Raw genomic sequence first — 20965 nt, 5'->3', positions numbered from 1 at the left:
ATGCTCTGATTTATCCTAGCCGGTTCTCTAGCAATGTCAAGATGACTGCGACTGCCATAGCTCCACTCAATGTTATTAGCTTTAAAAGCTTTTTGAAAGTTCTTTTATTTTACTTGGTATCCTCCTGATCCTGCTCTGTAGCCTTAAAAAGGGCTCTTCCAGCTCCCACTGATCCCAGTATGAGTTGGCAGAACAATCAGTGTGTCCTCAGTCTCATGGGATGCCTATGTCATGTCCAACCGCTGTCCCAGGAGGAGCAGATGAATATGTCAGGTTACATAGAATCATAGAATGGTTTGGGTTGGAAAGGACCTTAAGATCATTCAGTTACAACCCCCTACCATGGGCACAGACACCTCACACTAGACCATGTCACCCAAGGCTCTGTCCAACCCAGCCTTGAACACTGCTGGGGATGGAGCATTCACAACTTCCATGGGCAACCCATTCCAGTGCCTCAGCATCCTCACAGTAAAGAATTTCTTCCTTATATCTAACCTGAACTTCCCTTGTCTACATTTGAAACCCAAAGGTCATTGTTGTTGGTCCATTGAGAAAAAAAATAGGTAGGTGTAAATAGGTAGAAGGACCTTTTCTTTTCCTTCTGAGATGGGTGAAAGGGAAACATGCATTTATTTCTCCTTTCCTGTGCTGAAATACTGGGTAAGTAGCCTTCAGTCCTGTACCACTTTGCCCCAGCCCCATTGTCTGTGTTTTCCATCCCCTCGAGACATTAAGGTTGGTGTTAGCATCTTGTTAAAGTCTACGTTGTAGCCTGAAATCAACTGAGCAATAGATTCTTATTCCTTAGAAGAAAAGCAGATGTTTTATTGTGGACAGTGTTGTGTTGGAATGAATGTCTGTGTGTCCTTTATATACCTCCTATCTGGCATGTTCACCTCGTCCTCAGTTTAAGGTTTTCCTCTCCCATTAAGGAATGTTCATGGTACTCATTTCTGTCCTCAATGAAAAAGGAAGAACACTAATAATTACCTCTCTCCAAGGCTTGCCATGATTACAAGAAGCTTAGCTTTGAGGAAAGCAGTTAGAAACTTACAACAAAATGTGGTATATTTTAAAGTATTGTATTATTGACAGTGAAACTGTCCGAAGGAAAAGGTCAACCTGAAGCAGTGCAGTGCTTTAAATATTTATTTAAATACTTAAATATTAATTTAAGAAATTAATATTTAATTTAAGAAATTAATATTTACACTTTAAATCATTGGCAATACTGCATTTCAGCTACTTTCTGAATCAAAATGATTTTTGAGGTGAAAGCAACCTTTTCTTTTAGAGAATTCTATTCTTCCATAGGGTAGTAATATATACATTCTATATATACATATACTACATCTACTAAATCTATATATGTATTTGCTTTTCAAGATATTGTTATCAATATGACAATATGTGTTGGCCAACTTGGGAGTTTTGGCCATGGTTCTGTTGGAATCATGGAATCACAGAATGGTTTGGATTGGAAAGGACTTTAAGATCATCCAGTTCCCAGCCCCTGCCATGGACAGGTTCATAGAGAACATGTCAAATTGAGGAAGTTTTTTCCTCCTTAACTTTAGCTTTGCCTTCAGCAAATTCTTGGAATTAAAAAACCCTGAACCAGTATAAAACACTGTTCTGCCACCACAGCCTCCTGAGAGGGCCAAGGGAACATGCTAGCATGGTGTGACTGTGGAAGGTGTATTGGTGTGTTAACAAAAACCTAAGTGATGTGCTAAGGACACTTATCTGTCTCCCTAGTGCTGAATAAAGACATCACTGCCTGCAGGACCTCAACCATCACAGGAACACTGAAGCGTCCATCACTGCCAGATGAAGAGAAACTGAAACTCAATCACCAGAAGGGGTCATCAAACTTTAACAGTCTTCCAGCCAACGTCTCCAAGATGCATCTTCAAGGCTCCCCACACTACCTGGGGGCCATCAACCTGAATGAGTTCAGCAATCACTCTCTCACTCTGAAGAAGGACAAGAACCAGCCACCTAAATCCATCTACATCTGTGATGGGGACATCTTCAAGAAGTTGGACTCAGAACTCTCCCGGGCACAAGAGCAAACGCTGGACACTAGCTATGTCATTCTGCCTACCAACACGTCTACCTTACGGGCCAAACCACCCAAAGACGAGAGCAAATACAGCATCAATATTGACCAGATGCCCCAGACACGGCTCATCCACCTCAGCATGGCTACTGATCCAGGCTTTGTTGTCAAGAGTCCTCCACGGGAGCCTGTAACCATGACATGCAGTGAGGTTCAAGGTTCCTCCATGGTACAACAACAGCAGCAGCAGCAGCTGGCACCACAGAACATCTCCAATGAGTCACAGATTCCCAACAGCCTGTGTGATACAGGTGACTCAGGGAACTCAGGTGTGGTGTCCAAGAGTGAGACAGTCTCCACCCTCTCCATGAGCTCCTTGGAGGTGAGCAATGGGTATTATTGTGATGTCCTCACTCCTAATGATGCCCTGCTCTCAACACTGGCCACATCTGGTGTTTCAGGAGCAGCACCTAAGGCCAAACGCAGCCCACTATGCAATGCCAGTATTGCATTATCATGTGGGATCAGTGGCATGTGATACCATTTTGTAATGCTAAAAATCTCTCATTATTTCCATAAACATATTCCATTGCTGGATGAACTGTCTTTATCCCTACAGGCAATGCAAAGTCCAATAAAAACATTAGTTTGTCAAAACCTGGTCAATTTAATGCAAGGCCTATTGTTTACATGATCTTTTCTCCTACCTTCTGTTGCTGTTTCTCATTTTGATGAATTCAGTCATGATACAGATGAGAAAACCCTACCTACTGCAGATGTAAAATGTCCCAAAGGAATCCCCCACAATGCCATTAATATCAGAGGTTTTTCATAAATGCAGCCCTCCCCTTCTAACCTGCAATAACTCATTACATGTATGAGCAGTTCTTCCTAGACCTTAAATCCTATGCTGAGGTGTGTCCTAGTGCACCTTGCCCTTTTTTTTTGGCTGTTTTCAGTGAGTAAGTCTTGACCATTGCTGTCAAACTTCAGTCTTAGCTGCCTGGTGATCAAAGGCCCCAGTAGATCAGTTGGCTGGTCTACTGCTTCCTCTCTGCTTCCCCTCTGCTTCCCATTCTGTGAATGACCTGCAAGCTCATAACTAAAACAGAGCCTGAACTGGCCAAAATCCCATGTTCAGTCCCCATTTTTGGTAGAGATCCCTCTAAATGGATGGCATTTTCCATCAGAAAGAGCCAGAGAAATACATTAAAGGTGTAGGAAGAAGGAAAAGAGAAGGTGATTCCATTTTATGTGCTGTGTGATTGATTTTGTGCCCACTCACCATCATCAACCCCTTACTAACCTTCACCCATCTCTTTTTCTTTTGACTACCCAGAGGCGGAAATCCCGGTATGCAGAGCTAGATTTTGAGGTGAGTACATCCCTTTCTGAATGTGCTTTTCAAGGGATAGGATGAGAGACAGTAATGCTACTTGCTTTTCTTTCTGCACCTTCGCAGGACTGCTGCCTTTGTCAAAGAGCTTCTTTAAGGGTTTAAAAACAGTGGGTTCAAAGAGGTTTGATGGGTGCCTAGTAAGGTTTACCCTGTGTAGCTAAAGTAATGGGTAACTTATATTGCTGCATGATGAATACATGGAGTAGCAGCTCCTGTGTAAACATCTGTAAATCAAGATCCTGCATTGGCTTGCCAAAGACCTGTACCTTCTCTCTCAAAATGTTCTTGGGGAGCTGATGGAGCAGTAGGTGACTGTTCCACAGACCTGTTTGGGAAACACATGTACATTGGGTTAGTGGCTTAAAATACCTTCCCTTTCATGCACAGTATGTATTGCTTAAGAGAAAAGAAGCTGGTATGTCTCCACTGTCACAACCGATTGTCATCCCTGGTGTTTCAAACCTAGTAATGAACCTCACAGAATCAGCATGGGTAGAAGTCTATATTGTACGTAGGGAGATGTCTGTGCTCACACCTGAGGTTCAGAGTGGAATGCTTTGTAAGCCAATCCTCCACAGAGGGTCTGTTTGGTCTACTGAGAGCTAGTGCAGCTATCCTGAGTCCAGTCATGACATCCTTGCAGCGAAGCTAACCTTTCCTTTTAAAGTTTCTAGCTTATTCCAAAACAGAGTCACATTACAGGCTCAGGAGGAGTTGCTTTAATGCTAGCATCACTTCAGAGCTCAGGGCTGGGAGCTTGGTCTGAAATTGAGGCAAGTCAGGTACATCTCAGCTGATATTTCAAACTGGTCCCAAAATATTTAATCCACCTTCTTCCAATTATACAGCACTTAGTAGAACACAGGGAACATATTCAACATGCTCTTACATGCAAAGGGAAGTCCATATAGAAACTGGCTCTGCCTCTCCTTCTGGGCATAAGGAGGTAGAAGTGAAATGCAGAAGAATCAAAATACAAAGAAAAGGAAATTGTGGAATAGTCTGTGACGGAACTTCTTGTATCCAAGCTCTACATGTTTGGGTAAGCTCAAAGGAGACACACTGAGAACAGAACGGGCATGGGGTTGAGCATCAGTTAAAGAAGGCTAGCAAAGCTTCCTAGGTCTAGCTAGTACAACACTGCACAAACTCTGCAGCATAAATAGTTGGAAGTTGCAGGTTTAGGATAACCATAAAGTTAAAAAATAGTCTTTTCTACTCTCTCCCACTATCTCATCCTGAAAATAAAGGCAGTGCTACACTGGGTCCTCAATAAACTTTGAAGGCAGTTTATTCACATCAGATTGTACCCGCAGGGAGACAGAACTAGGTTTTAATAATATATGTAAATTTGGGGGAGAGACGTGTGCTTTGTGTACAGCTGAATAGGGTTTGCTGACCTGTGGCCCTTGTGTTTGCTTCAGAAAATCATGCACACAAGAAAACGTCACCAAGACATGTTCCAAGACCTGAACAGAAAACTCCAGCATGCAGAGAAGGAGAAGGAGTCTCCAACAACGGACAGCAAGGTTAGTCAGACACTTCAGAACCATCATCTCCTAGAGCCCTCTAGTGCCAGCAGGAGCACGGTAAGAAACAGGAAAGTTTGGAGCTCTCACTCAATACTTTGCCTTGATTTTCTACCTATGATTATAGCAACAAGCACATGCACACCACAAAGGATACAGAGGGTCACAGAGGTACCGCTAGCTTATCTATAGAGTAGTCAGCAGCCCAGAATATGTTTGTCCTTATGGTGATGAGAGTCTGTATTGTCTTCTTTGTGCTTTTCCCCTGTGTTTGTATCTGCTCTTTGCATTCCCTTTCAGTGATCTATTCATCCATTCATAGCTAGGAGCCGGAAACTAGAACTGCCTTGAGGAAATCTAGGTGGAAAAGGGAGAGGGCAGAAGGAGGGGACAGCAGGAATCACATACCCCACCTACAGGGGCTAAGTTGGAGGCCAAGGCAGTGGTGATGGGCACAGCTGTTTAGGAAAGCCACAGCAATAGGATTTAAGCTGTGGTGGTGGGAGCACTTCTTGGGGAATACGTGATAATTACATGTAGCATAAGGTTGTTTGTGGAGCTGATCACCATATACATAGCTTTTCTTAACAGAAGCAAACTTCCAGGGCAAGAAGAGACTTTGAGGGAAGCAGACTGAGGGAAGAACCTTATAGCCTTTTAGAGGGGCAAAGATCTGGGACTAGAAACACATATTAAGAGCCTGTGTAGTAGTTGATGTGGATAGCACAAATACGGAAGGGCGATCTGGTTGCATCTTCCCTGTGTCTCAGCCCTCATGGTCTTTCCTTTGCTGTGCTGAGCTCCGGAAATGTAGTCCCAGCAAATTCAGCTTGTGTGTGGCAAGGTGTCATTATGGGGTGCCCAGTGTTACAGAATGAGGGGGACAGTGAACCTAGCAGGCAGATTCAGATCAAAAAAGCCCATGCTGGCCCAGAATCCCCATGCAGTTTCACTGAATGTCATCTCTCTGCCTTTTCTCTATTATTTAGGTATGATACAGCTGTAAAATCAAAAATGCTTAAATACCATGTAAAAGCTAATCTGTGATATATTGGCAGGAGAGTTTTACAGACTGAGATGTTTTGAGCATTTCAGAGGTGCATCTGTGTAGAACTGAAGTTGCCAGTGTCATCATCAAAGAGCTTTGAACTGCTGGCAAGAAGCTGTGAAGGTGGCCTTTGCGTATTGACTGAATCCTTTTCAAGTTCTGATTTTCCCTTGGATGTAACCCTAAAGGGGGAGGTTGTGAAGATCAGCATTGGCAAGTCAGTAGCGGGTATTGGTTTAAAAACATCTAAAGCAGTGCAAAGAAAAATAAATAGCTTTCTTCACTCCTTTTTCTACCATTTACTGTTGAGGACCCCACTGGAAATGATGCCTCATCTTCAGCTTGCCCCAAGAAGACAGACTGAGGATACGAGGGATTAAATTAATAACAAAAGATTCTTTCTTTCTCTTTTATGTATGTTTAGGTTGTAAAACAATGGAGTATTTCTTCTGGTGGAAGTGATAAAACTAATGTTAGAGTAAGTCTGACTTGTTTTGCCTTGAAGAGCATTGTAGACCTGTCCCAAATCCTTCCGTGATGTATGAATCCAAACACATTCCTTTAGCAATCGGAAACTCTTTGCCTTGTGAGCATGAACAAGGTCATGAGAATCCTGGAATTCCCTTGAACCCTTTCACACCTAGCATCATAGAGTAGAAGTTTACTGGGTCTAATCCATCTGTCTCCATTGCTGTATCTTTGATTTCCCTTTTAAATAAACAACCTCGAAGTCAAGCTACCACTCCTCTCTCCAGCCCTAGCAGTTTCCCAGCCTCTCCTAGCATCGTGTCCCATTGTCCTTAGTCCTCCCCAGGATATGATTCTTTTCCTAATCTTATAGTACCTCTTTTCTTCAACAACAAGGTCATAAAGGTGCTACTGAGACTTGAATTAAATGTCTGCACAGGACCAATCTCCTTTGGGAGTTCCTAGGAATAGTGCTGGTACTTTCGGGATTGGTTTGATGTACATGGTAGGCCTCTCTGTACCTCAGTGCAGTGGACAAAACCAATTACCTTATCACACTAAACACATAGTTCCTATCAGCTGAACATTGTCAGATTTGAAGGAAGCACCTACAGAAGAATAGGAGAAAGAAACAGATCTGTCTCTTTTAGGAAGAGGGGTTGAAAATTCAGCCATCACATGTGTTTACTGTTGAGAATTTCTCCAGCTTTAGAGGTAAAACATGATTTCTAAGCCATCTTCAGGCAAGACCTCAAGGTTTGTACCGGCACACATATTGCTCCTAACTACCCTGACACATTTAAACTTTGGATTACTGCAGTGTACACTTGAAAGATAAAGAAGACTGCCCTTTACCCACTGCCCCAGAGTAGTTCCTGGCAGAGCTGGAAGCATAATCAGGGACTCCTGCATGTTTGAGCTGATCAGCTTGCTTCCTTTACAAGGTCTGTTTCTGAAGGGCATTTCTGATGTGAGAATGACCTAATCCCTAGCAAAGGCAGCCTTGAACAATACCGCTCAGCTTGTTCTTACCCTGCAGACATGGAGACGGGTTTGGGGATGAATTCTGCTTTCCCTTCACTCAGCAGCTGAGGAGTCCTTCCCTGGGACCTCTTTACTCCATTGCACTGGAGGGCACAGGGTGGAAGGATACATGGCTGCTGGCCATCATACATCAATCTTCAAATCAGAACAGCTACTGCAGAGATCTGGACCCTAATTCACATCCTGCTGGGATTAAGTGTCCCCACTGCCATCAGTTGACCTGTCATCGATTTGCTAATGAGTAATGCTGCCAGGATGATATGTAAGAGGTAGGCAATTAGGAGAACCAGAATACTGCCTGGAATGCCAGCAAAGTCTGAATCTTGTCCACACTCAATGCATTTCCAGGAATGACTCTGGCACCAGTGTTTGCTGCAGTTATTTTACTACAAAGCAAAGCACACTGCCAATACCAAACTAACTTGAGCTTCAAAGTACAATAATACAGAATTATCCTTTCTTGGGCAACAAACTTGGATTTTTCCTTTTTTTCCCATAAAGTCTGTTCCATGTGAAATGGACTTTCGTAGAATCATAGAATGCTTTGGGTTGGAAGGAACGTTAAAGACCATCTAATTCCAACCCCCTGCCACGGGCAGGAACACCTTCCACTAGAACAGGTTGCTCAAAGCCCCATCCAACCTGGCTTTAATTTCCTTAAAGACACAAACAAGAACCCCCTTAATTTGGAACCAGAGCACATCTCAGTTATGCAAACAGCTATCCCAGTGTACGCTGTTACTGCCCATTAACCTGCTTTCTCAGCTCAGCTCCTCCTCTGCAGGAGATCATCTCTGAAGTCTTCTGTCAGATTTGCTTACGTGAAGGCTCTTTCTTATGTATGTACCTCAAATATAAAATGCTTCTATTGGAGATGCACTCAGATATCACTGATTAAACTCACGTTGTGAACAGGATCCATGTTCAAAGCATACAGGACCACACATGCACCTGCGTTCAAGCCTAGGCCACCTCACCACTGCAGAGTAAAGAGGTCTCACTCATTTGTTGCTTTATGAACTAATACAGGATGTAGACACTATTATCCTAATAACTTTTATGAGCATCCTAATAACTCCTTAGCTGACTTTTCAATGATAAGGAATGAAGATACTAACAAACTCACATAGAATCATAGAATTAGCTAGGTTAGAAAAGACCTTGAAGATCATCAAGTCCAACCTTTACAGCAGAACTGCCAAGTCCACCACTAAACCACGTCACTAAACAAGACCTGGTGACTGCAAGTCGAAAAGTCATTTCCTGAATGCACTAATAGCTCTCCTTGTGACCTTACCATGGGCTATGGTAAATTGCGTCCCTTGCAGTCTTCAGATGAAGCAAGGAAGATGGGGATAATTCATGAGAAATCAGCCCTTACTCAAAAGGAAGTTGCAAAGTTTTGGGAATTTGGGACAGGTTACGTCTGTCCACCTAAAGAGTCTTTGAATCTATACCAAGTATCTCAGGAACAGATGGGTTTAGTTTGTGCTACCTCCTCCCAAATGACTTGCAGTGGAGTTTGTACAGTTACACTTCCATTTTATCCCAGACCAAACTGGAAGCTGGTGTAGACCCTGAGCAGAAAACTCAGTGAGCTATGTGTGTTGAATATTTATCCCCTAGACAGCTTGTTTGCAGCCAGGAAGCAGGAGAGGAACCAAAGGCTTGGAGAAAACCAAGGGCAATTTGCATCAGAAAACCCCAGGCATTCACACCGCATCCTCAGTGATTCAAATGAAAACTTTCTGGTGCCTGGGATCCACCAAACCTTCATTTTTGAGATTACATTAACTAGCAAAAGGTTTCCACCTGGGTTATAGATATCTCCTCAGAACAGCTTTAAGGCACAGTTTGCTGTCCAAAAGGATGCATAATGACGTGTTAGGTTGGTACTGACTCAGACAGCAGAATTCTGCCTTCCTAATCATTCCCATCACTTTGAGTTGCTCTTTATCTAACCAATTGCTACCAAAAAGAAATCCTATTGCTGGAAACCTCACTCTCCATTTAAATTCTGGCAGACTGTAGGCTCCAATACATAGTTTTTTTCCCTGCTTCCTCCTAAACACACACAGTTCCCAGGGTCTAAATTCTTGTAGCTGAGAGCTCCTTACATTAGAGCAGGGTAAGGGCTATTTTCAAGCTGCTTTGTACCACATGGGAAGTATTTTCCTGTATTGTCAGGGTAAAGCATCTCCAACATTGCTCCTCCCTGCGGCTTAATTGCTAAAGAAATTCCAGTGCTTGGGCTGGACATCAGGAGGGTTCACATGCTCTGCAACTACATGGGATAAGCGTGGAGGTTTTGCAGGCTTTAAAGGAAACAAAGGTTTTGTTTCTCCTTGGCTTTGAAAGCAATGGAAGTGACACTCCTGCCTTCCCCTTGCAGGAGTCCTTTCATCCAGCTCCATTAGAGAACTTTGAATCACACATATGCCTCTCTTCTTGCCAGCATTTGGCTTTGCATTCATTTTAAACAGTAGCTCTTTACTTGTGCCCAGGTCAGTGAAAGCGGTGCTGAGCAGAGCTCTTCACATTCCTCACATTTGCTCATTCTCACTTATTAGCTCTTTGCTATGTTCAGCTCTCTGCAACTGGAATGGCTTTTGCTTTGGCTGGAGACCTGTTCTGGAGCTCACACACGGGATCTGAACTCTGCAATTCAGCTCTCCAATCCACTCCCACAGAATCTTAGAATCATAGAATATTTAGGGTTGGAAAGGACCTGAAGATCACCCAGTTCCAACCTCCCTGCCAGGGGCAGGGTCACCTCACACCAGACCATGTCACCCAAGGCTTTGTCCAAGCTGGCCTTGAACGCTGCCAGGGATGGAGCATTCACAACTTCCTTGGGCACCCTGTGCCAGTGCCTCACCACCCTCACAGTAAAGAACTTCTTCCTTGTCTCCAACCTGAACTTCCCCTGTTTCAGTCTGAACCCATCACCCCTTGTCCTATCACTCCAGTCCCTGATGAAGAGTCCCTCTCCAGCATCCTTGTAGCCGCCTTCAGACACTGGAAGCTGCTCTGAGGTCTCCATGCAGCTTCTCTTCTCCAGACTGAACAGCCCCAATGTTCTCAGCCTGTCTCCATGCAGGAGGTGCTCCAGCCCCTGATTATCCTTGTGCCTTCCTCTGGACTTGCTCCAACAGCCCCATGTCCTCCTTATGTTGGGGACATCAGAACTGCACAGAGTGCTGCAAGTGGTGTCTCACCAGAGCAGAATAGAGGGGCAGGATCACTTCATCTCTCTGTTCCTCCTGAAAAAGCCCATGCTCCAAAACCCAGTGGAAAGACACGTTTTTCTGCCTTCTATGATTTCTTCTTATTTGTATCTTAAGACAGTGTTTCTATTTTGAATGCTTATTTTCTCATCTTAAGTTGATTTTTGTCTTCAGACACCTGCAGGATATACACATTCCACCAGCACTTGCTTTGACATCTAAAAGACTAGGAAGAAAAAAGGATTTATTGATCAATATTAAAGCTCATTTCTAGCTGTGACTGCGTTCTGCATGACAGAATTAATTCCCTTGCTTGCTGTCTACCTGTCCTTTCTTCAGATCACTGCGGAGCTCCTGCTCCCAAGTAGGAAAATCTGGCTCCTGTTCATGGGAATCACTTTGCATAGACTGAGGCTGAGGGTGGTGGAGCCCATATAGTGGTGGTTGTGTCAAACTCAGGTTCATTCCTCTTTGAGTCTGTGCTTCTGCTTCTGTCTGTGTGTCCTACAAAGGAAGCTCCTCTTACAGGTAGGGTATCTCCTTTGTGCCACTTGTTTAATCTTCTCTGCACTTTTAAAAGGTTTTATTAACTGCCAGCTTTTAAAAGACCCATTAGAGTAATGTTTATGGGGAGGAATGCTACATAAAGTATAATAATTACTGCAATAAAGTCTGTTATGAAAATGACATCAAACTTTAATTCATTCAGCTATAAACTGTCTGTCAGCTACCCTGTGTCTAAATATACCATAAATCAGAAGTTCACCTTCTCCTGTAGATCATCCGATACCTCCTGCCCCAAGTATCAGGCATCAGGTACTCTATATTGTCAATGCAATCTGCTGCTAAGGGTCTATGAAGGACCAACTTGATTAAGGGCTTGTTTGCCTTCAGCTGTGCATAGAGGCCGTGCACCAGACTTTATAAACAGCAACCCCTACAGGTTAGACCATCTGATCTTCAAACAATACAGAAGGAGAAAACATATCTTTATAATCCAGTAAATTTTAGGTATTTCAAGTTTCCTAACTCATTTCCAACAGTATGAGATAAAACCTGTTGTTTCCAACATAAATGGGATTCTGGACGAAGTTATCCACTTCCTTTTATTTTGCCTTTCTCCTAAATGAAAAGCAAAATATAATCCTTGTAGTTCAGTAGTATAAAATGAAGGAACTGCATCTACTTGTTTCAAACAAGGAAAGGAAAATGTATCATTCTGTAAAAACCCAGGACATCTTTTTCATTTTCTAATCACTTTCCATTGACATTGACCCAAAGATGAATCAGACAGCATGAGCCACATTTATCTTTCAGATTCCCTGCTATACACTCTGAATAACTTCATTCTGGTCCTAGAGTCATCGATGTCATGGGGAGAGACCATTTAGGTCATGAAATATCCTTCAAGTTGACACTGGAGGCAATGAGAACAGCATGGGAGTAGCTGGTTCTAGGGGAGTTATCACAGAGTGCTCTGTAGAAAGCACTGAATTCCTCTTCAGGTTATTCAGGGTAACTATAAAAGTTGGCTATTAAAAACAAGCACAAAAGTGAACAAGCAAACAAAACCCCACAAAACAAACACAAGGAGATGCAGCTTGCACATTTCATCCTTTCTGACTGAAGTGTGAAATGAAAGCTGTGTCTTAGAACAGGCAGTCTTCCATGCCCTACTAATGCAATACACTGATGCTGATCCTAAGCAAGGGTTGCACTAGGAACCAGATACTCTGGATGGAGCCAGACTGAACCCTTGAAGGCAGCACAGAGCCAATGCATAAAGGTAAGGAGGTGTCATCACCACCATTACCTTTCCATAACCAGAGTCCAGCTCAGACAACTTGTTGCAGTCTACCAGGGCTAGCTTTAGAAAGAGAGGGCTGTGTGGATTACCCCGATGTGCTTTGCTTCTGTCTTTGTTATTAGGGATTTCAGGGAGTGCTGTTGGCACTGCATCTGAAATGCCTTTCATCCCAAATCCCTCTCCCTTAAAGATGTGCAGCCAAAACAAAAGCCACAGCTGAATGAAGGAGACTCCAAACGCCATCAGAGTGATGAAGACCTCCAGTTTAGTGTGCAGCATGTTTTACCCCAGCCTTGGGTTTCCTTTCCCAGCCCTCTGACAGAGCTCAGCCGTCCTGGCACCAAGCAGGAACATTTCCACCCTCTCTAACAGCCAGAAGCTCATGGGCTGTGTCAGGCCAGAGTAATGGCTCTGTCTCTGTGCGTTACTGGCAGAGCAGCCTCCGCTGCTTTCAGCTCCTGTCTCAGGCCATTCCTGGCTGTCTCTGGGGGTCCAGGCCCTCGGCCAGCACTGGAGCCTTTTAAAGCCGGATTACACATCCCTCTCTCCAGGTTTTCTCTTCTTTTTCAGTGCATAGCTTGGTTTTCCCTCCTGTCTGCGACGATTGCTCAGACCCCACAGTGGGGCTGGAGGAAAATGCCAGGCTTGAAGCGTGAGCCTGGTGGCTGTTTCTGTATGCTGTTCAAATGGTCAAGACCCAATGAAGACCTTTTCCATATGGGGGGAAAGACAAAGGGAGCTGTTCCCAGAGGCCTGCTACCAATTCCCAGGGTGCCTCTTGCCAAGAGGAGATTTGCTTTTCTCTCCCAGCATCCTTGCCAGAGCTCAGCCTGGCTGATTGCATTTAACCTGCTCAGAGCACTGAATCCTTCTGCACCCATGCTCGGATCATGGCCTTACATGCAGCTGTGTGAGCTCTGTGGTGAACAGCCAGTGCTTCCCACCCTTGAGTAGCGTCTCCACTCACATCATCACCAGAGAAGTCTGATTCCTTTCTGAGAGTGTGAAACTACAAACAAGCCTTTCCTCTCCATTTGCTGATCTTCTGAGGCCCGTTTTCCTTTTCTAACTGTAAATAGACAACTTTGGAATCATTAAACCCACCATAGTCGTAGCTAAATAACACAACACAGTGGTAATCTAGATAGAAACAACCATATAGGGTTAGACCCAAGGCCAGTCTGGCCCTGGCTCCTCTCCTTCTCAGCTTGGAAAAATGAAAGGGCAGGAGGAGCATGTGGTAGTGGATCTTCAAAAATGCCCCCTTATGAAGAATGGCATCACTTTACTCCATAGTACTGACTGGATGCTGCTTTTGTGAATGTTTCGTGTACCTTTATAACTTTGGAAGCTTTCAGCATCAATAGAGAGGTGTGGAAAGGTGGTCTGCAGTTTGTCTGGGTACTGTGTGCAGGGTGTGCAGGACTGGCTCCTTGGGTTCACTCTGGCCCAGGCAATGCTTGATGCCTCATTGTGCTCTGTAGTTCTTGTGTTGGAAGAGATGGTTCCTACCACAAGTACCTCATTCCTACTGTCAGCAAGCCCCTAAGAGTTTCATAGAACACTTTCATATCCATCTGTGATCTCTTTTCAAGATTGAGAGGACATAGTCTGTGTAATCTTTCCTCCTACAGAACATGCCCATAACTTTGTTTATGACTGTAAACAGTGTTACCCTCATCACTTCCCCTATATCCTTCTATCAAGAACACCACAAAGTGCACATAGTACTTCAGATGCAGATGCAGATTGGAGTTACACATTGGCATAGTGATGTTTTCTGTTCCATTCTCTATGATTCCTGTCTTTATTTATCCACTCTTAATATTCACAACATTTAATGTCTCAGATTTATTACCACTGAATAATTATTGTAACCTCCAAGTCTGATGACAGGTCTGATCAGAGGCCATTGCTGTAGATGTGAGCTCATAATTCTTTGTTCATTTCCCCCTCACCCCCAGTTTCTGTTCCTTACATGGATTTTCAGCTGCTTTCCCTCAATAGCACAAAAGGAGCCCATGACAAGAATAGCTCTGAGGTCTGCTAATCACGTTCAGTGTACATGATCAGATCTGGGTTTATCCTCAGAGCATGAAGGAGAGGCTGAAGGTCAGGAGTGTGGCAGACAAAGGGACTGTTAAAATAGAGATTGGTTGGAAATAGAAGAATGTGTGCTGAGGGTGGCCATAAAGAATTCTACAATGGTTTGGGTTGGGAAGGACCTTAAAGCTCATCCAGTTCCAACCCCCTGCCATGGGCAGGGACACCTTCCACTAGAGCAGGGTGCTCCAAGCCCCTGTGTCCAACCTGGCCTTGAACACTGCCAGGGATGGGGCAGCCACAGCTTCTCTGGGCACCCTGTGCCAGCACCTCAGCACCCTCACAGGGAAGAGCTTCTGCCTAAGAGCTCATCTCAGTCTCCCCTCTGGCAGGTTAAAGCCATTCCCCTTGGCCTGTCCCTACAGGTCCTTGTCCAAAGCCCCTCTCCAGGTTTCCTGGAGCCCCTTTAGGCACTGGAGTTGCTCTAAGGCCTCCCCTTAAGGAGCTTTCTCTTCTCCATGCTGAACCAGCCCAGCTCTCTCAGCCTGTCTTATAGGAGAGCTGCTCCACCCCTTTGAGCATCTTTGTGACCTCGTCTGGGAGGAGGATAATGCCATCAAAGAAGGGCTTTCCTTTGAGGGGAAAGATGGAATTATTTATGAACTTCATGTATATGATCATTTGTGATGGTCTCTCTTAAGTAATACAGCTACGGACACTGATAACTCCAAAAACTTGTGGCATTACAGCAAGTGCGGGAGAAAAGAAAATGTTTGTCCATTGAAAAGAAGTGTTCAGACCAAGAATTTTTTTTCTTCATCTGTTAGGAAACTCTTAATTTCACTCCATGTTTTGTCCTATTCGTGCTTTTGTCTTTCCGTGCAAGTTCTTGCTGCATCTTATCATGGCAGAGTAATGGCAACTGATTTATTTAAAAAACAGTTCTTTCTTTTCTTTCAAATAAGTTTAAAAAAGTTATTTTTTCCTTTTAAATCAAAATAAAGATAATTTCACAATGATTTCATTTCACACTGACAAGACCAGGTTTATCTGGTTTGTACATTTGGTCTTTTCCAACCCAAACCATAATGTGATTCTATGATTATGATTTTATGATTATGATTCTGTGATACATTTGCCACTCTCTAGACACCAAATAACCTCATCCAGAGCCTTCTCCCTGTGAGCAACTGCAGGGATACAGGAGAAACTTCAAACTTACTTTTATATTAAAGGTGGAAGTTTGGAAAAGTAAGGTTTGTGGCTTGGATGATGTGATGGACACTGTCCCTGCAGGGCATTTATGGGATCCCCTCTCAGTCTGCTCTAAACAAGCCCAGCTCCCGCAATCTCCCCAAGTGAGATATGCTCCAGACCCCTGACCATCTTTGCTGGACCCTCTCCAACACTTTCTTGTACTGAGAACAATGCTACAGCACCTTTTCTGTCAATCAGTGTTACAGTACAGAGGCGCGATAAACAATAGCCTTACAAAAGTCTCTTAGGAGACCAAAATCAGAAGTCAAGGTATGTGGATTAGCAGGCAGCAGATGGGCGTTTAGGTTTCCTATGCTGCTACAGCAATCTCTGCAGTGTCCTGGAGTACAATCATGCCAATGCAGCCTACGTGTGGCTTCATCTCCCCTCAATAAATACATTTTGGTGACAGCATCAAGCTGTGAGACGTCTGGACTGCATGTCACCTGCAAGTCTGGCTCCTCACCACCTCCCCAGACTTCTTATCTCCTTGTTGTCATCCTCCATGAAGTTGCCTTTCCTCTCTTCCTTTCCATTAGCCACTACTTTTGACAGGCAGCTCAAAAGGGATCTGTGCTCCTCTCATGTGTGAGGAAGTCTTTTCTTGCCCCGTGCTGGAGTGTTTTGTGGGGATAATTAACTGTGAAAAGCATCACTTCTGGAGCGGGGAGAAAGTGGAACAACTGATTTAACATATTTGCATGGACTCCCCCTTATATAAACGCTGAAAAGTACACCTATATTACAGAGCCTCAGCTCTCCCCGCAGTCTTGCCTTGGTGTGTACTGGCTGAAACAATGAACCGCTACGGGCTGCTATCCATGGTGGGATGCTGGTGGAAGACAGGGCTAATGGTGGTTGATAAAGCCTTGAAGGTTTGGTGTGGAGTTGATGGACATGCTTTCAGTTCCAGAGCTGACAAGCCAGCCCATCAAGCAGCACGGGTTCACTGGCAAAATAGTTAGCACGTTTTGCTGCAATTAAACAGCCTATAAATAGCTGTGCTACATAAGGAATGTATTCACATTAGAGGCAGTCAGTGTATGTTCAGAAAGAACTCATTGTAATCTGGATTTCTATGTGGGGATTTTGGGTAGAAGTAGAAAAGGATCTTGAATTCTCAAAACCATCCTCAGTTTCTCAGTGGAAATCCAAGGGGCAAAACCCTCAGCTGAAAGCTAAAATGTAGAGACATTAGGTGATAGAGATAGCAGTGAGGAAGGAAAAGTTTGTATTTTCTTGCTAAAAATAGGCAGTTTACGCACCAAGTACGATTGAAACACTGCTTTTGGATTAGTAGTTTCACAGAAAAAAATGCCTTTAATATAAGAAAAAGAGGTGAAAGGGGTATTTATTACATGGGTACTAACCCCTCTTTCTTTCTCTTTCTCTTTTCTGTCACTTCCCTCCTCTTGCAGCAAGAAAAACAGCAGACACCAAACAAGAGACCCTGGGAAGGAATCAGGAAAGTCCAGTCCCCACCATCATGGGTTAAAAAGGACATCGAACCTGTGGCACAGTCTCCCCTAGAACTCAAAACTGTAGAGTGGGAGAAAACAGGGGCCACCATTCCCCTGGTGGGACAAGACATTATTGACCTTCAGACAGAGGTCTGAGCGGAAAGGGAAGAAAGGGACTCTCTTATTTTCTGGAAAACAAACGAAACAAACAAAACACAACCACGTTTTAAAGAAATGATTAAATTAAAACGGAACAGAGCGAGAAAAATGTTTGGTTTCTTTTGAAACCTTTGGTAAGGTTGGAGTAACTTTTGTATCGTTCTCAGCAGAGAGGGGGAATATTACTTTATAGAGTATAGTAGCTGTAGGTTCAGGACAACACGAGCTTTCCCAGGTAGGACTGGAAAAGAAGTGAGCCTGGAAGAGAGCGAGGAGGAAGCAGAGGGTGGGAAGGGGCTGCAGGGGATGAGCCCTCATCAGAGATGCTTTCGGGCTGCTGCTGCACGCCGAGAGCCTTCCTGCTCTGCCACAGGGAGGTGTGGAAAGATGCCCAGCAAAGGGCCAAGAAGATTGGGGTTGTTTGGAGACCGTAAAGAGGGGACACCCGTGGGAGCCCCGCTGCGCTGTAGATCCCTTGGGGAGACCCAGCCTTGAGGGTCTATGGCATCCCTCGATGATCCTCGCCCCCCACCTCTCCCTCACCAGCTCACTCGAGAAGGAAGGAGACGGGATGCGCCAAGCGGTGGCCAAGAAGACATTCCCACTCCGATGAGCCGCACCGTGACCTGGCATAGTGGCACTCCCACAGCGGGTCCTGGATGGGGAAGTGGTTGCATCATCCATGGCTTAAGTGGAGAGATAAGGTGGAGTTTCCTCCTCTCATCCCTCCACAGCAGAGCTTCCATGTGCCCCAAGGAGTGGGATAGGCACAGGAGGAAAGGACCACCTCCCAGACCTGCTCGCCCCGTCTCGAACGAGAGGGTGGAAGGTGTTAGAAAACCAGACCAACATGAAGAATGTAGGTCGTTTCATTGACTGTTAAATAGATAAATTCAGCACGGGCCTTGCAAAGGTCCTCTTGGCCTCATCCTTTTTATTTTGTTTTTTTTTTTTTCTGTTATTTTTCCTTGCTTTCGGACTCAGATTGATTCCAAGCTGCCCCTCCCTGGAAGGCAGAGAGAGAAAGAGGGAAAGACAGACCTGCCGATGTACCTGGAGACATTTGGTATACAGAGATGTTGCCTTAGGACATTGAGACAAACTGACAACACGAATAACGTCCACTTGGAAACAAACGAACAGACAAACAAAATAATCTATTTTTTTCCTTCTTCTTTTCTTTTCTTCAATAAAAAGAGAACTTGAAACCCGAGACCTTTCTTTTCTTTGGCTCTTGTCATTTCAAATGCCTTTTATGTGCCGTAGGACTGCGCAGGCAAGGGGTGAGCATGCCACCTGCTGAAGGTGGAAGGCAAAGTTGCTCCATGGAAAGCTTGGGATGGTGGGAACACACAGCCTTTTTGCTGCTGGCCTTGTTTTATTCAGTTCACGCTTTGGTTATTATCCCCTGGCTGGCTCTTCTCCTCCCTCCCCACTGCCCAGAGCCAGCAAGCAGGTTTGTGGTCCTACAAGAAGGAAGAGGTGGAGCTGATCAGGAAAGCAGGACATTCCTCATCAAAAAATACTGTCTTTTTATTTCACCATGAAAAGAAATAATAACAATTTTAATTTCTTTTTGGTCATTAAACATTTCTCAAAGCTATTTACATAAAACAACGTATCTATATTTCACACCCCCCCCCCCCCCCCAATGTAGTGCAATACTTCTATCATTTAATAAATATACCAGTAACATTACAAGCAGACTTCATTTTTCTTACCATTCCCAGCACTGTCTGTCTGATGTTTGGAACAACTCTCCCAGCTTTGGAGATGTGCAGTGGCAGAGCTCTGGTTGTAAGCGGCCAGACTGTGCCAGACAGCAAAGCTTGATCAGGGTCTGGGTTCTTACTGTGTGTTTTGGTCTCTTTTTGATAGAAATTAATACAAAACCAAAATATTTTTAGGGAAAAACTAGCAATGGATTCAAAATGCAAAACAATCACTGCCCCCAGTTGTGCTTCTGCCACTGAGGTGTTGCTTGGCTTGACAACATCTCCGTTTAAACTCTCCTTTGGGCCACCTGGGTGATCTTTAATGGCATTTACCTTGCCATTAACTGTAGAATATAAAGGATGGAAAGAAAAAAACAATCCAAATAGCTTAAAGAATAGGGAAAGTGATTACTTATAAAAAACTGTGATATTATTGTTCAATTTTAGATTACTCTATGAAACAGGAAAGCACAAAGGCCTCCCTCAGATGCCGGGTTGTATGATATTGTAATTATTATAATTACACATTATGAATTTTAGCATACAGATATCTTTCTACTGTGTTTTAATTCTTTTCTCTATTTTTTCCCCCTCTCCTTTCCCCTTACCCAACCAAGCCTCTTCTCTTCAACCTTCCCCATTCACCCATTCACACCAGCCGACTCGCAGGACATTAACGGTGATATGTAATTACAGAGATCAATGTTTGTTTAATAACTGTTGCTCTTCGACTTTCTCTGCTCAGCTCCTCCGGTTAATTCTGTTCTCCCATGCCCTGCCCCATGCCATGCCTTCCCCTTCCTCCTCTCCGTGTTCGTCAGTTATTTTTTCTGTACAGTTTTCAGAGCACAAAATGAATGTGTCTTATTTCTAATAAAAGAGGTGCAAACTCCGGCCATGTCTGCTTTTTACCAGCGCCCCTGCCCGCGCCCCACATGTGCTTTTCATCGCGCCCGGGTGCTGGGAAACACCTCTCCTGGACCCACAAGTTGACACCTTGGCTCTCTACTCTGGCAAATCCATAGCCCAGGGCCAAACTTGTCCCATGAGTGCATCTTTTGCTTTTAGCTTCTTGACATCCCCCAGAATACTTCCCTTTATGATGCACATTTCCAAGGCATGAGGAGTTCCTTTCTTTATGCAGCACAGCCTGCTTTTCTGCAGTTATCTTTAACCCAAACCTTGATGCATCCTTCCCAATATCATATGATGTGAGGGACGGATCTGGCAGCATTATTGGCTGAAGGCAGTGATGCTGGGTTATAGTTTCCAGTGGAGCCAGGATAATGCTGATGCTACCCTGACTGCACACCTGCAAAGCCAATGTCAACCTCAGCTGGATTTCCCTGCCACCTCCTGTATTACCAGGCAGGCTGCAAGCAGCAGCATGGCTCAGTGGATGAGGGTGTGAAGGATATCACTCATTAAAGATAACAAGAAATTAACCTAGGTGGAGATTATTCATTTTCTTGGTGTTTATCCTCGAATACCTGAAATCCTCCATCAAGAAAATGTGTCCTTATCTCCCTATCTCTGCTCCATCACTTCCTTGACAGTTTTTAGGTTCACAGGCAGGATGCAGGAGGCTTAGGGGTCTGACAAATCAGATCAAGGGCTGCTGCTCTCTAAAGGCTTTATCCAAAGCCCAGTAGGTCCACAGATTGTAATGACTTCTCTTTGTCTGACTGAAATGAACAGGATATCCTGAAAGAGCTGAAATGACTGGAGAGGTGTGGGGCTGCCT

General features: G+C 44.2%; 1 protein-coding gene across 2 annotated transcripts in view; it reads left to right on the top strand.

The window, feature by feature from the left end:
* The window catches only part of ADGRB1 (adhesion G protein-coupled receptor B1), a 286315-nt gene extending 266201 nt beyond the window's left edge, over positions 1-20114 (top strand). For both annotated transcript variants that reach the window (XM_062626900.1, XM_062626901.1), the window contains 4 exons: positions 1762-2447; positions 3405-3440; positions 4889-4993; positions 17306-20114. In XM_062626900.1, the coding sequence (XP_062482884.1) occupies positions 1762-2447; positions 3405-3440; positions 4889-4993; positions 17306-17503 (1025 nt within the window). In that variant the 3' untranslated portion in view covers positions 17504-20114. The remainder of the gene's footprint in view (positions 1-1761; positions 2448-3404; positions 3441-4888; positions 4994-17305) is intronic.
* The last annotated feature ends 851 nt before the right edge of the window (positions 20115-20965 follow it).

Source organism: Pezoporus occidentalis, unplaced genomic scaffold (genome assembly GCF_034315485.1).
Source record: "Pezoporus occidentalis ecotype Australia unplaced genomic scaffold, CSIRO_AGI_Poc_V1 ctg3, whole genome shotgun sequence".
In the NCBI taxonomy this organism is placed as follows: Eukaryota; Metazoa; Chordata; class Aves; order Psittaciformes; family Psittacidae; genus Pezoporus; species Pezoporus occidentalis.
Note: the sequence above shows the minus strand (reverse complement) of the source record. Positions and strands in the feature narration are given on the sequence as shown.